Genomic DNA, 16,665 nt, shown 5'->3' on the forward strand with positions numbered 1-16,665 from the left:
ATACAGTGTATGTGTGCATATGTGTGTGTATGTATGTGTGTATATGATTTGATCCTCACAAAAACCTTGTAAGGTAGGCACTGTTATTATCCCTAATTTACAAATATGGAAAGTGAGACTGAGAGATATTAAATGACTTGCCCAGGATCACAAAGCTAGTAGATATCTGGGTCTCAGTTTCCTCATCTGTAAACTGAGTAAGTTGGTCTAGATGCCTCTCTAAGATTCCTTCCATGTCTGCCTATGATTTTATGATTCTAAGTCAAGAAAGATGAGGAATTGGATTTGATGATTAGATGGCCATTGTAGATGGTCTACATAGGCAAAATGAAGAGCTAAAAGCAAGCAACCCCCTGCCTCCTCTACATCATCCGTGTGACAGATTGAAAGGGGCTGGGGGTGGGAAAAGATCAAGATTATCTGAATGGACAGACTCCAAGATCAAAATAGGCTAAAGTTCTCAACATTTTCCCTCAGTTGACCTGTGTAGATAGTGGGACAATCTGATATTAGCTTTGGGAGCTTATAAAAAGAGCTCCCCTTTCTTTGGCATTACATTACAGGAATCTCCTTTTCTCACTGCTTCCACATAGTTCTTCAGATTTCTCTTTCCTTAGTGAAAGAGAGAAAACACAGGCCCTAGAAGGAAGTTAATGTGACATCATATAAAAACCTCATTGTTCTTTAAGTCAATCTGACAGTCTAATGAAACTAGTCGGGACCTTGAGAGGTCATAGATTGCCCATGCACAAGCCTTGGAATTTTGAACTGCCTGGTAGACATTGCCACTTCATCTGTCCTGCTGTCATCTCAAATTCAACATGTCTTAACAGAGAGCTCATCATCTTCCCCCACACAAAAGGCAGATCCCCTTCTGGACTACCCTGTTTCTGACAATGGCACTATCATTCTCCCAGTTGCTCAAGCTTGAAACCTTGGAGTCATCTCTGACTTCCTCCCCACCCCCAGCTCCAACACACACACATTCAGTCAGTCATAGCCTGTCAGTGTTACCTCTGAAATGTCTCTTTATAACCGAGCTTTTGTTTTTATTCCCCTTTCAGGGTTTTATCATGTCTTGCCTGAAGTACTGCAATAGCTTCCTGACTGGTCCCCTCACCTCCAGTTTCTACTCTGCATCCCACCCCAGACTCGTTCTATTTCGCCCATAGTCATTAGAGCAACTGAGGAAGCTGGGTAACCCTGTGATTAGGGCACTAGAGGAGTCAGAAAAACTCAAGCTCAAAATCCAGCCTCAGAAACTTACCAACTGTATAACCCCAGGAAAATCATTTAACTTCTATCTATAGTTCCACTTTCTTCCTCATCCGTAAAATGGAAATGATAATAGCACCCACTTCTCAAGGATGTTGTCAGGGTCGAATGAGACAATATTTGTAAAGTGCTATGCAAATGCTACTATTATTGTTAATCATCTCTCATCAGTCTTCTTTTCCTTCTCTTCCTCTTCTACATCTTCTTCTCCTTCTTCTTCTCCTTCTCCTTCATCTTCTTCTTCTCCTTTTTCTTCTTCTTCTCCTTCTCCTTCTCCTTCAACTTTTTCTTCTCCTCCTCTTTCTCCTTCCTCTCCTTTTCCTTCATCTTCATCATCATCATCATCATCTTTTTCTCATTATGCAATTCAAACACATTCAATGACTTCCTGTGACCTAAAAGATACATTCCAAACTCCCTAGCTTGACTTGGGGCTCTCAAAGATCTTTTGCACTCTAGTTCAATTAAACCACTCCAGTTTTCTCTAATACTGCTACTACACACAAACTCATTGAAATGATACTAACCACCTTTTCATTATCTCTTGAATAAGTCTTAAGTTTTCTAACCTCTGCACCTTTGCTCAGATTGTTCTTAAAACCTATAACATCTTTCTTCCACCTATCAATCAATTAACCAACAAGCAAACATTCATTAAATACCCGATATATGCTAGGCTCTGTGCTACAAATTGGGAGTACAAATTAAGAAGCTTCTGCCCTCAAGGTATTTCTATTCAGCAATTACTTGTCTTTAAAGACAACTTAAAAGCTACTTTGTCCAAAGACCTTTTTCTCTTTGCCCCAGTTCAAAATGGCTTCTCCTTTCTTTGAATTCCTCTGCTGGAAGGCTATCAGTGACTGGGGAACTTATTCCACTTTACAACAGTTTCAATAGACAAAAGTTTTGCCTTATGTTAAACCGAAATCTGACTCTGCAAATTCCACCTATTACTCGTAGTTCTGCCCTCTGAAATTAACCAAGTAGAACAAGTTGAACACCCTTTCCACAGAACAACTCTTCAGCTATTTAAAGACAGCAATCATTTTCTCTTCCCATCCCTCCACCTTCTTGATCCATCTTCCCTAATCAAATCTTCTCTTCTCCAGTTATCACACACCAATTTCTTTTAACTGTTCTTTATATTGTCATCTCCAGGCTCCTTATCTTCTTGGTTGGCCATCTCAATATGTTCCAGCTTGTCAATTTGCTCCCTAAAATGTAGTACCCAGAACTGTGCACAATATCCCCATTATTTTTTAGCTAAGTCAGGGGATAGTAGAGTCATTATCATTACTGTGCTTTGCTTAAGCACTCTTTCTCTGTTAAAACATTTAAAATTTTGTTAGTTTTGGTGGGGGGAGGGAGAGATGCTAGGTCCTTACATGTTAACTGGTATTAAATTTTCAGGACACTAAAAAAACCCTTGGATTTTTCCCACATGAATCTGAGTCTAGCCTTGTCAGAGAAAAATCTCATACTCTATATTTTGGGGACAAGACCAAAATTTGTTGATTTATTTAAATAAATATTATCAAATACTTTAAAATAATAATTAAATTTAAATTAATTAAATTTAAATATATTTAAGTAAATTAATATATTTATTTAAGTAAATGTATATTTAGTTATATTAATTATATATACTTTACAATATATAAATATGTGAATATATTATATATAAATATATGCATTTTATTGAAATGAATTAAATTTTAAAATAATGATTACTTTAAAAATTTTTAATTTTAAAAATTAATTTTTAAGAAAGATTAATTAAATAATGCTAAGTATGTGCAATGAGTTACTTTGACAGACTTAGCTCTTCTTGGTAATTCATGGACCTAAGACAATTCCAAAAGACTCATGATGGAAAATGCCTTCTGCATCCAGACAAAGAAATATTGCATCTAAATGCAGATGAAAGCATGCTATTTGCTCTCTTTTTTCTTTTGTTTTTTCTTTCTCATGTTTCCTCCCATTCATTCTGTCTTCTATACAATATAACTACTGTGAAAATATACTTAATAAGAATGTATATGGAGAAAGTTTAAAACTTAGAAAAGTGAATGTTAAAAACTAAAAGTAAATTAATTTAAAAAATTAAAATAAAAAAAGTGCTAAGCTCTTTTTCTTAGAAAAATTCTAAACAGACAGAAATCAATCTTGCCTTAAAAAATATCTCCCTAACTCTCATTTAGGAATTACAATTTATAATATTCCTAAATAGACAAAATTCTCCATTAAGAGAAAATTATGGTCCTATAGACCAAGTTTTTATTTCAGTTAATATTTTGATTCATTAAAAAGAACAACTTTCACTTAAAATATTGGTACACCCTAATGAAGAATCATTTTCTTAAAGCCATTCCACCAGATGAATGGTTGACCTAAGTAATGGTCTTCACTAGATTAATGAATTCCTTGTCTAAATCTAGGTATCACTCAATCTATTTTCCGGAACATTCTTGAACTTTTTTCCTAGTTACCTAGCAAAAACTGATTAGTCAGTAGTATCGTTTGTTTTGTTTTTTTTAACATAAATGTGGGATTTTACATTTATATCTAGTAATTTTTATTTTATTTCCTTGACCCATCGATGGTCTGTGAAATCTATCATGGTCCTTTTGGAGCCTCACTGGAGGCCATCATATTAGCTTACCCTCCTTCACATAGGTAGCTAGATGGTGCAGTGGATGCAGTGTTGCATTCGGAGTCAGGAAGACCTGAGTTCTATTCTAGCTTCAGACACTTATTTAGCTACATGACCCAGGGCAAGCCACATCCTCTCAGCCTCAATTTTCTCATTTGTAATAGCACCTTGCATTCCCAGGCTGTTATAAGGATCTAGTGAGATAAAATATTAAAGAAATTTGCAAACCTTAAAGTGCTATCCAAATGCTAGCCATTATTATTATCCATAAATACAATAAACATACTGCTCACAAAATAGAAATGTGAGGTAGTTATAATAATAGTTAACATTTACACAGTGCTTGCTTTGTGCCAGGCACCACACCAAGTGCTTTACAATTATTATCTCACTTGATCCTCACTACAAGCCTGGGAGGTAGGTGCTATTATCATTCTCATTTGACAGATTGAGAAAATTGAGCCAAACAGAAGTTCAATGACTTGACCAGGGTCACACAGCTAGCTACCAAGTATCTGAGAACTGATTTGAACTCAGATCTTTCTGACTCCAGGCCTGGCACACTCTCCACTGCACCATTTATCTAGCTGCCTCAATTAGAAAGTACTCTAGACTTGAAAAAAGTACTCTAGACTCTGGAAAAAGCTGGTTTCAGATCTTGACTCTACATTTATAACTTTAATCAAGTGACTCAATCAGTCAACCAACAAGCATTCCTCAAGCACATAGTATGCGCCAGACGCTGTGCTAAATACAAAGGGCTGAAGCTTCTTGGTACTCAGTTTTCACCTGTGTAAAATGGAGACAATAATCCTCGCACTCATACTCCACTGATTGTGGTGAAAATGATTTGTAACTGTTGAAGCACTATAGAAATGGGAGCTATAATCATCTATGCCTTTACAGAAGTAAGTACTATCCATACAACTTAGTATTTATTGTAATGACTAGATTAGAAGACCAAGGGAATGCTTTGAATAGACTTAGCTTTCCTCATCTTTAGTGTAATCTTTGACGTGCTCTCATACTTTTCTTGTAGACAAGAGAAATGTTGGCTAGGCTAGATGGTATAGCTAGGTCTAAATTAGTGCCTCCTAAAGTGGCTGCCTGTATTTGAATTCCTACTATTCAAAATTTTAATAATGGAAAATATGGCAATTGTTTCCAGCCTAATAGAAATATGCAGTGCAAATGGGAGTTATGTAATGACTTCAGACGATTCATTATTTATATTAATCAGGACCTAGCTGGACAATTAAGTAAATTCAAAATTGATTGAATGGCCAGACACAAAGAGTACATCTTGTATTAGTCTGCAAGGTCTCCAGGGGAATGCCCTGGAGATTTGTGTTTGGCCATTTTAACATAATTTTAAATGTCTTTAATGTTTAATTTTAAAACATTAATTAAGTTAAATGTTAAATACATTAGCATCAAATGTTAACTTATTCAACCTTTTTGAAGAATGAGTAACATACTGCATGATAAAGTCAGGATTCAGAAAGGACTTTTGGGTAAAACTTAATAAGGTAAAGTGTAATAGAGATAAAGATAAATTCTTACCCTTAGCTTCAGAAAATCAACGCTCACAAATTCAAGTTGGGGGAGTCATGGTCTGAAAAAAAGATCCGGAGGTCTTAGTGAGTGGAAAACTTGATATAAATCCATCACAATATGATATCATCAACAGCTAATACAACTTCAGGTTGTATTGGGAGGAATAGTGTCTGGGACTAAGGAGGGATTAGTCCTTCTTTGGTCAGATCATATCTGGAGTATTGTAAAGTATTGTGTGTATTATATCTGGGTACCATGTTTTAGAAAGGACATTGATAAGCTGATCAAAGGAGATGGTGAAGGACCTTAAAATCATACCACATGAAACTCAGAATAACTAACGATGTTTAACCTTGGAGAAAGAAAATATGACAGCTGTCCTCAATTATTTGAAGGGCTGTCCTATGGAAGAGGATATAGACTTGTTGTATGGGTCTAGATAGCACCTCCTCCAAAAACAGATGTAGTGCATGTTTGTTATATATAGCCATGTCCGTAACTTCCCACCAAACCACCCCTGGCAAGAATAGAACAGATCGTGTTCAATTCAAATGCCTTTGTATAATTTCTATTCAATTCAGCCCATGTTTGTGGAGGGTCCATTATTCTCAGAGCACTGTGCTAGGCCCTGTGAGAACTGCAGCATTTAAATAAGACATATCCCTTCACTCTTGGAACTGAGAGTTTAATAAAGGTAAATGAAAAATAATAACATTTCTATTGATTTATGCTTTATAGAATGCTTTATATATTTTATCTCATTTCACCCTCACAAAAGTTAGGTGCTATTATCATTTCCATTTGATAGATGATGAAACTGAGGTTGAAGGAGGTTAAGTGACTTGTCTAGGGTCATAGAGCAAATAATTATCTGAGATAAGACTTGAACTCAAGTTTTCCTAAACCTGAGTCTAACACTCTCTCCTCTGTGACACCTAGCTTCCTCATGCCCCAAAATAACTATATGTTATAAGAATATAAAAGAAAAGTACACACAGAGGGTAATGGGACAGGAACAGTCACTGATTGTCATTTAGGGAAAGGGCACTGAATTTGGAGTCAGAAAACCTGGGTTCAAATCCTTGCTCTGCTACTTAGTATCTCCACAATGGGTGGCAAGTCATTTCACCCATTGGGTTATCTCCATTGTCTCTTCTAACTCTAAATGCTCTCATCTTAGGATGTCCTGGCAAAGGAGGCAGTATGGTATAGAAAGAGTCCAGGACTTGGAAGCAGAATGTGGTTTGGAACTCTGACTCTGTCACCTACCAGCTAGGTGAACTTGAGCAAGATGCTTCATTGGGGTGGAGTGAAACTCATTTTCCTCTTCTGTCAAATGAGGGGGCTAAATTATGTCATCTCTAATATCCCTTCTAGCTACAAATGCATATGAACCTATAATCTGAGCTTTAAAGGTATTGTATGCCTGATGCCTGTCACCAGGGATGGGAAATAGAGATCTAGGCTGGATTGGACCAGAATTTTCATCATCACTTACTCCAAGACATGTGTATACTACATGCGGGCTCAGGAACAATGTAAACTTAGACTCCTGAATGAATCCAAACCATCATGAACAAGCTCTTCTCCCATTCATAACAACTATGGTACAGAAGGAGAAACCTCAGACTGAATACCGAAAGCATTGCAGCTAGGCTGATCTTCTCAATTCCTAGCACTTAATCCAGTCTCTTGCCATATGTTTTTTGGTTCAATATAAGGCATACAAGCTAGAATTCTCAGTGCCTCAGTAAATATCCCAGTAGAAGTGCTGGTGTTGTCAGCCATTGCTTGGTTAATCTTATCATGACAACCTTATCGTAGAGAAATATTGTAGAGAAATCTCTCTTTATCACTGCAAGATGCCACCAGAATTCTCTTCCTTCCCCTTTTCGCCTTCCCCCAACTCTCTTTGCTCTAATCACAAAAGCAAGGGGGTGAGGATTCAACAGACAAGGAGTGATTTCAGGGAAAGCGATTCCAGGCATTAGGGATACATTCTGAGCAAAAGAATGGAAAATGAAAGTGTAGGGCATCTGAGAGGGGCAGTGACTATTGGCACCTTGATTTGAGCTGAGAATGTGGAGGACTACAGTGTTGAAAAATATGGAATATAATATGGAAGAAAGCTGTAAAGGCAGTATAATTCCAGATTGTGAGTCTCTTTGAATATCAGTCTGAGGGCCTTGAACTTTTGTCAGTAGGCAATAGGGATCCACTGAAGAGTTTTGAGCTGAGGAGTTCATGATCAGATCTCTGCATAAAGAAGATGAACCTTGGAAGGACAGGGCAAGGAAAAAGATTAGAGGAAGCCTTTTTAACCTGGGGTCTATAGACTATAGGGGTTCCATGAACTTGAATGGGAAGAGATTTCATCTTTGTTTACACTAATCTTTGATTTCCTTTGTCAACCTGTATCTTTCACTATGTTCATTTAAGATATTTTTCTGAAAAGAGATCCATGAGCTTCACCAAACTATCAAAAGGGTGTATGACATCAAAACGGGTAAGAACCTCTAGAATAGAGGTTAGGTTATCAGACTAGTGCAAGATAAATGAATGATCATAGGATTGTGGAACTGGAATAATACCAATAATAATAACTTGTACATAGCACTTACTATGTGCCATACACTGTGCTGAATTCTTTACAATTATTATCTCACTTGATCTTCACATCAACCTTTTGAGGTAAGTGCTATTATTAGGCCCATTTTACAGATAAGGAAATTGAGGCAAACAAAGGTTAAGTGACTTGCCAAGGGTCACAGAGCCAGTAAGTATCAGGATTTGAACTCAGATCTTTCTATCTCCAGACCCAGACAATCTAATCCAATCTCCTTTTTAATAAGATGAAGAAACAGAAGCTCAAAGAGGCTAAGTGATTTCTTCAAATACATGCTGTGAGAGATCAAGGATCCCAGCTCTGGCTCCAAATCTGCTGCTCTTTCCCCTGTACTATGGAGTCCCCTGAATTAGGAAAGTGACAATGGTAACTGGGAAGCAAAGACAGACAGAAGAGCTATGGTGAGGTCAGAATCCATAGAATTTCACAACTGATAGTATTTGGAGAAGAAAGGGACAGATTTAGCTATATCCTTATATCTAGCAACCAAAGAAGGAAAACATTTAAAAAAAATAAAAACTAAGTCATTTCACTGCAGGTAGCCCCAAGATAGACGGCCATGCAGGTGCATACTTGATGAATATTTATGGGGAACATCACTGATTTATCTATCCTGGGGTTTGCAGCACTTCCTCAGGTGGGTTACAGCCAAAACAGCTGGAAGGATTTTGGGTGGTTATAATAACAAAATACCACTCTCTCCTTCCATTTAAATAAATACATTTTTCATGAGTTTGTACTTTAAGATAAGAAGATGAAGTAAAATATGCATCTCTTTGCCAAAGTGCAAGCAGAATTGTGCCAAGATGCTAGATGTACTTGAAAAATGCATTGTTTGTGGCAACCCCCCAGAAAGGGATATTGCTATTTGAAATTTTAAAAAAAGAAAAAAAAAGCATTCATGTAAGTATAAAAAAACCTCAGAGTTTCTTTTACACCTGAAAAATTATAATAAGTGCAATATACCTGATTACCTCTGTGTTTGCACTTGCTCTGTTAATGCAGATTACAATCCTTCTAGGTCTTTGTAGATGGTCTTCTTGAGTTACCATGGCAGAAAAATTAGCTATCTACCACCTTCTCTTTGTGATAAGACTGTAACCATGAGGAAAACTGGTCCTGGGACCACACATACACAGGTGATCATAGGGCATGTACTTGGAATCTTTTCTGTTTGGTAGTACCTTCCAATCTTTATGCTCTATTGGTAGAGCCTTTTGGAATCAAAGATTATCTCTATACCACAGTGAGATGCTGCAAGAGAAATGTGGCCAGGCAGAGGGTGGAGGATGGAGGATGCAGTGGATAGGAAAAGGAGTATAACATTTTTTAAATTTAAAAAAAAAAAAAGACTTACTGCCACTCTCCCTGGCTTTGTATGGGTAATATGTATTTTTTTTTTTTAAAACTGTATCTGTCACTTAAATGACTCCTGCGTGCAAGGAATGGCAAAAAGCAGAATGAAATGGTCTTCCAAATTACAGATTTTTGTCATAAAGATGAAAGATAGCTCCCTGTCCTCTTCACCCAATGGCTACTCAGAATTCTGGCTCCATATTGGGCTACAATTGTTTTTTAAACTCTTGGTCACTTGAGATCAAACAGGGCATAGTGTCAAACTGGGCATGGGGATTAGGGATAGGTGGAATGTACAGGCTGGTAAGGTGGAGTTTGTTTAAGGAGGATTTACCCCAATTTTGAAACAAATCAGGCTTTTATGTTTGAGATAAGGGGCAAAACATCTCCCACATCATCCCCTTTGCGCTTTCCACAAACTTATAAACCAGAGAATGCATCAGCACCGCTCTCGTGAGAGATTAAAGTGCATTCCGATAAGTAAATAGTTTATCTGTATGATTGGTTACTTAGCTTTACAGGCCCCACACTTTACCCCTAGGAATATTTCCTTTTGATTATCCTGGACTACATCTAATAAATTTTGAAAAAAACAATCACCCTCAGCTTATACATTAAAAGAAATTGGTTCTGGCCAGTACCAACATTCAACAAAATGGTGAAGTAGAAAATGTTTGTCTTTACTTTCTCTTCCCTTACTTCTGTCCCTCCTGCTAACCTTCTCTTGTTCCTTCCAGTTCCCATTGCCTTAGCCCCTTCCTGAGAGACCTAGTCTGTGTCTCTTTCCAAAGGACCATCCTTTCTTAGCCAGAGGTTGAGACAAATTGGAAAACAATCACATATCTGCATGTGAAGGGGTGGGACTATAAGACTTCCAGATTTAGAGAGAAAAGTTATGAGTTATTAGCTTTTGCATGCTAATTTGAGGAAATATCTTTCCATTAAAGATGGAAAGGAATGAATCTTTAATGCTGGAACCTCAGAAACTTGTGAGCTTCAATAGAGAACATGTGAATGAAGGTGATTGGGGGAAGGGGTTCCTCAATACCTTTTAGGTTAATACAATTTGGTACCACCAGGTTAATCTTCCTAAGGCACTGCTTGGATATGGAACTTCCTCCTTTCCACAGTTTTGCTGGCTCTTGGTTTCCTACAAAATAAAGTCTAAACCTCTCAGTTTGTCATTTAAGGTGCTTTGTTGTCTGAATTTTCAAGTCAAAAATATGGGTTTTGTTTAGTATTTCAGTATGCTATGGTTGGGCAGCTAGGTGGCACTGTAGATAGAGTACTGGGACTGAAGTCTGGAGAATTCATCTTCCTGAGTTCAAATCTGGCCTCAGACACTTACTAGCTGTGTGAGTCACTTAACCCTGTTTGCCTTAGATTCCTCATCTGTCAAATGAGTTGGAGAAGGAAATGGCAAACCACAACAGTATCTTTGTCAAAGAAACCCCCAAATGCAATCACAGAGAGTTGGACACAACTGAAACAACTCAGCAATGACAGTAGACTATGGCAAGATTGCCACAGTGAGGCAAGCAGCAAGATCAACCCAGTGATGAGTCTGTGAGCTCCTGACTAAGGACTCCTCATATTTCCTTTGCTTGAGGCCAAGATTAGTCTCAGAATCTGAAGTCGGAGACCAATAAGTGGGACAGAAGTGGTACCATTGGTGAAAGTTATGAGGATACAGGGAAAGGAAGGAATCTTACATGTGGGCTCTGGAATGTGGAAGGAATCAAATACAATGTTCTCTCTCTTGCTTATTCCAACCTCTCAGATGATATGGTCATTTTCTCTTCAAGCTGATTCCAACTCAGCAATCAGTGCCCACCAATATTAACTGCAGGGGAGCAGCTCTTCTCTTTGCCTCCTCAGTCTTCTGAGAGGCAGAAAGACAAGGCAGGAATTTATCATCTCTTCCACCTTCTAGAAGGATGCAATTACCAGAAGACATAGGGACAATTGAAATCCCTCATACCACTCCATCTTGCCTTGGTATCACTTTGGTAATCTGCATGCAATCTGTGATCTCTCCCTCCTGTGACTCCCTAAAACATTTCTTGTCTGGATTGTTCACTGGTGGGAGGATATACTGCCTTGACTAAGAATTATTTATGCCTGCATCTACCCTTCCTCACCAGGCTGTGGGCACCCGGAAGGCAGGAGCTGTGTTTTAAATAATCACAATAGCCCATGTTTGTATGAGTTTTATATACACTATGTCACTTGATCCTTACAAAAAACCCAAGAGAGAGGCAGTATATTATTAATATTAGTATCCCATCTTAATAGAGAAGAAAAACTTTGTATCCCTCCCAGTTTCTGGCACTGTTCCCTACACTGAGAAGTAACTCAGTTAAATTTCCTCCACTGAATAACAATCAATGAAATTACAATTTTCATAAGGTCCACCCTGAGGCATTGTCAGAGCTGGAAAACTATGGGAAGGGAATTTATTAGGCATAGAACCAATTAATGTTTTGGAGTGTAGCTCGTTAGTGGGTTGATAGACTATCATTTGTCTAGTTGGGAAGTTTCCATTGACCACCTCCATCCTAAAGTGTGCAAGATAGCTTGTGCAACCGAGATTGTACATTTATTAAATACCTAATGAGTACAGGGCACTGTGCTGGCCTTCCCTACCCATCTCCACCCAACTGAAAGTGGTTTTTTTCCCCCTCCTCAAGTTTTCCAAGAGAACTTTATCTTTATCTCTCTTTCAGCTCAATCACCTTTTCTTGCATTTGTACTTAACTGTATATGAGGCCAATCCTGCTTTATAGATAGTTCCTTGAGGGCAAGGACAGTGTCATTTTTTTTTCTCTTTAGCTAAACTTAGAGTTTTGCACATAGTAATAAAAATCATTGAAAAAATAATTCAGAATACTTTGCTAACTGCATGGCCAAAACATATTTCCTTTATTGACTACATGTAATTACTTTGGAGAAACTCTGGTCTAGATGGCAAGAATCTCTCAATATGTAGAACAAAGCAAAGCTTTTGTATAACTTTGGAGAAATAGAATCAAAGGATAGAAGATACAGAACAAGGAGAACAGAATAAAAAGTTTGGGAAATTGATGTATCTATCAAACTCTTCTTGAAATTCACATCTGAACCATTGAGGCATACACACTAAATTCTTCCACACTATTTATTGAAAGATAAAACATTAGAAAATAATAGATTATCAAAAATTATTCAAGAAAGTAGAACAAGTCTTTTATCATTCTCTCTGGAGGATACAAGTTTTCCCCTAGTTTCTGCAGTTTAACAATACCTGATTTAACTATGTTGTTGTTCAGTTGTCTCACTCATGTATGACACCCTGTGATCCCATTTGGGGTTTTCTTGGCAAAGATACTGAAGTGGTTTGTCATTTCCTTCTCCAGCTCATTTTACAGATGAGGAAATTAAGGAAAACAGGGTTAAGTGACTTGCTGAAGGTAACATAGCCAATATGTGTCAGAGGCCAGATTTGAACTCAGGAAGTTAAACCTTTCTGACTCCAGGCCTGGTGCTCTAGCCACTGTACCACCTACCTAGCTGCCCCATCCAACTACAGACCTTTGCAATAATGTTAAACTCTTTAAAGAAGCATAGCACAGTACCTATATTTGGACTGTTTGGACACATTTCATCAGTGTCTTACAATAATTCAAGGCACTGTTATCAACCAATTTGGTCAGAGAATTAGCTGCTCCTTAAAATTTTATTTGGAATATTCTCAGGTCTATGAGTAAAACATGTATTCATTTAAGCTGCACAGGTTTTAGCTTCTTTGTTTGAAGATCATTTGTCATTCTGCTTCTTCTGTAGAGTCAGGATAATATGGCTAGTGAACATGTCATTAGACCTACAAGGCCTTGCAACTTTCATTTTATAGTTTGTTTTATAAAGTAGGTACTTCTGTTGATATTTAGACCAAGTGATGTCAGATACGTGATCAGGGAGAGGAAGGGGGGTGGCTGTGGAGATTGATATTCTTTAAAACCAACCCTCTCCCCAAAAAAGAAGATTTGGATGTGTATCCTTATTGCTCAGAAGATATGGTGAGTAAATTTCTGTTGTTACCCAAGCCTTATCTTCCTCCTTCTGGCTTACAGGTACATGGCAATTATCCACCCCCTCCAGCCTCGACTGTCGGCTACTGCCACCAAAGTGGTCATCTGTGTCATCTGGTCCCTAGCTCTCCTGCTTGCCTTCCCCCAGGGGTACTACTCCACGACAGAAGACATGCCCAACCGCGTGGTGTGCATGATTGAATGGCCAGAGCATCCCAGCAGGGTTTATGAGAAAGTGTAAGTAGCACAGCTTCTGCATGGGAAAGTGCTGGGAAGCATGTTTCTTTCTTGGCTGGCCCTTATTTCTCCTTTTCCTCTGGTCTTCATTTCTTCCATAACCATCATCAAACAGGATTGGTTAAATGCCTGGTACAGTTCTCCACACAGAGTCTGATATAATTCGCTACGCTGACTGTGCCTAAGGCTATCCCTGATCCCTGCCTTCTAGCAATGAATTAAGCTGAACTAAATTTACTTCCTTTCAGTTTTCCCATTTGTAAAATGAGGAAATTAAATTGAATTATCTCATAGGTCCCTCCCAGCTCTCACATTCTTTGGTTTGAGCTTCTCTGTGATTTTATGTATTATTTCTACATGGAATAGGGTTGGACATTACTCTCATCCCTTCAGCGTTCTGATTTTTCCCTCTAAAATGTCAGCAGGGCATACCAAAGAGAGTGCTGGCCTCAAATTTCCCCCAGACAAAAGGTCTAGGTATGAGTCTTGGCTCTGTGGCCTTTATGACCATAGGTCATTTCACTCTTTTAATATCTCAGGTTCATCATCAGTAACATGGAGTTAATAATAGTTGTGCTGACAATCTCTAGGGTCATAAAGGTCAATGACATGATGTATATGAAACTCTATTCACATGCAAATTAATCTTCTCAATATTTTAGATGGATACCAGGCCCAACTCAATATCTATTTGTACGGCCAATTGGCAGTACAAATGGGCGACAACCAGTACAAAAGCTGGTTCCAGAATTACACGGAAAGAGTAGAGCAGGCTGGATTTCTTTCAGGAAATTGAAAAGCTCCTTTAATGGCCCCAAGTTTTTCCCAGCAACAAAAGCATGTGCTTTTAATGCCAGTATTCTATCGGTGTTATATGGTTCGGATACCTTCCTGGAACAGAATAGTCTCTAAATAATGAATATCACACAGAGGGTAGTGGAGAGACAGGTGATGGAGATGAGCAAGTGAAAATATATGAATAATGAAGAACTTTAAAGAAAAATAAGTAAAAGATCTTCAGAGAAATTTATGAAAGAGAAGATGGGTCAGTCACATAGAGAGGGTGAAGGATTATAAATGAAAAACCTAAATACTCAACTAATATCCTTGTGATGTTTAGATAAATAAGGCAGTTTTTCTGTCTCAGATTTATGAGCAGATTTAGACAAGATTCTTATAGAATAGGCACTCATAGATGGTTTGAAATCGATGTTTTGAGGGCAGGGTTAACACCAAGATCAATGTCATTTATTTAGTTCTTATTATGTGTCAGGTACTGTATTAAGTGACAGGAATACTAATTGAGGCAAAAAGACAATCCTGTCCTGACCTTAAGGAGCTTAAATTCTAATAGAGAAGATAGCATGCAAAAATGAAGCTAAAGGGATGAAGGAGAAGGTATCCAACCACCAATATGACAGAGAAGTCTGGAATGCAGTCTACTTAAAAATGAAGAGATGGCTGTCCTGGGCACCCAGCAGTGCATAGAAACTCTGGGAGAAGGTACCCAATCAGAAGGAGGGGAAGCAGGGATTGTAGATAATCTCAAGGGTGAATTCCAGAGTTTAAGTGATCTTCTAGGGGAAATCATGTGATTTTTTTCTAGAAAGAACTTTAGTAATCATCTGGTTCATTTCTTTATAGATAAGGCTATTAAGGTTCCTAGATATTAAAGTTGCCCAAAATCATACAGCAGCAGAACAGGGAGGCAAATCTGAGTCTAAATCAAAATCCCATTCTCTTTCCTCCACTCCACACTACTTCACCATAAGAGACAGTCCCTTGAGCTGTTTTTGAATATCAAGACACACATATTTGAGGTAGCATGGAGGAGTGGATACAATATTGGACCTGGAGTCAGGAAGACCTGGCTTCCAAATCCCACTCACATTCTTACCAGTTGTGTGATCATGAACAACTAACTTCAGCTATCTGCGCCTCAGTTTCTCCCTCTGTAAAAGAGGGGATAATGATAGCACCTACCTCATCAACTAGGAGGATTGAATGAAATAATATATGTAAAGCACTTTGCAAACCTAAAGAACTTTTATGAATATAATACAACTAAAATAACAATTCAAAGGAAATAATTCACATATAGAAGACTGAGTAATACAGATAAGAACCAGAACCAATAGAAGCCTGAACTACTTACTAAACCTGACTGGCTAGAATAGTAGGACCCAGATCAAGTGTACTTCTAAGTCATTACAATAGAGGTCCCAAAGTCGTCTTGATTCACAAAAAGAGGATTTAATGGGATCATTAAGAAATTACTTATGAGTTTTTCTGTTAAATTCAACTCAGACCAACTAGGCAGCTCTCTTTTTTCAAAATATGCTGATAGCTACAAGGTCCAAGCAGGCAGTGTTTGGTTTACACCATATAACCAAAGGGATTGAAGCAGATGATCACAGAGGTGCCTGCCAGTTCAGAATCTATGATCCTAGACATTGGTTAGGGCTGATCATGGACTTTTGAGCTTCAGAAAAGAGGCACTAATTGGTTCTTGAAAATGTTTTATCATACTTTCCCACCACTCCATTGTGACAATTAAAAAGGTTCAAGAGACATAGTTTCTGGGTAATTTAATCATTTTATTAATAAGGGCAGCACATTATTAACAAAAAGGATGGTCATTTGACCTCTCTCTTAGACCAAAGATCTGGTGGTGATAAGTAGGCTCACAGTTCATATACCCTTCAAAGAGTAGGAGTTCCTGAGAGATGGCAGTCTACTCTGATCAAATAACAAAATGGAAGGTGAACTACATTAAAATGAACATTTCAGAGGGACATCATGCCATCCTTGGGCAGAGAAACTATCTCTTTACCAGACCACCCACAGATTTGGGCTATCAGTTCAAAGAATGTATATACCCCACCTAAACCTGA

General features: G+C 38.0%; 1 protein-coding gene across 1 annotated transcript in view; it reads left to right on the top strand.

Annotated features, from left to right (window-relative positions):
* Window positions 1-16,665, top strand: part of TACR1 (tachykinin receptor 1) — a 194,664-nt gene that overhangs the window by 96,596 nt on the left and 81,403 nt on the right. Inside the window, exon 2 of the mRNA XM_072635248.1 lies at window positions 13,577-13,771. Coding sequence (XP_072491349.1) covers window positions 13,577-13,771 — 195 coding nt within the window. The remainder of the gene's footprint in view (window positions 1-13,576; window positions 13,772-16,665) is intronic.

The sequence above is a fragment of the Notamacropus eugenii genome, chromosome 1, assembly GCF_028372415.1.
Source record: "Notamacropus eugenii isolate mMacEug1 chromosome 1, mMacEug1.pri_v2, whole genome shotgun sequence".
NCBI classification, from domain to species: domain Eukaryota; kingdom Metazoa; phylum Chordata; class Mammalia; order Diprotodontia; family Macropodidae; genus Notamacropus; species Notamacropus eugenii.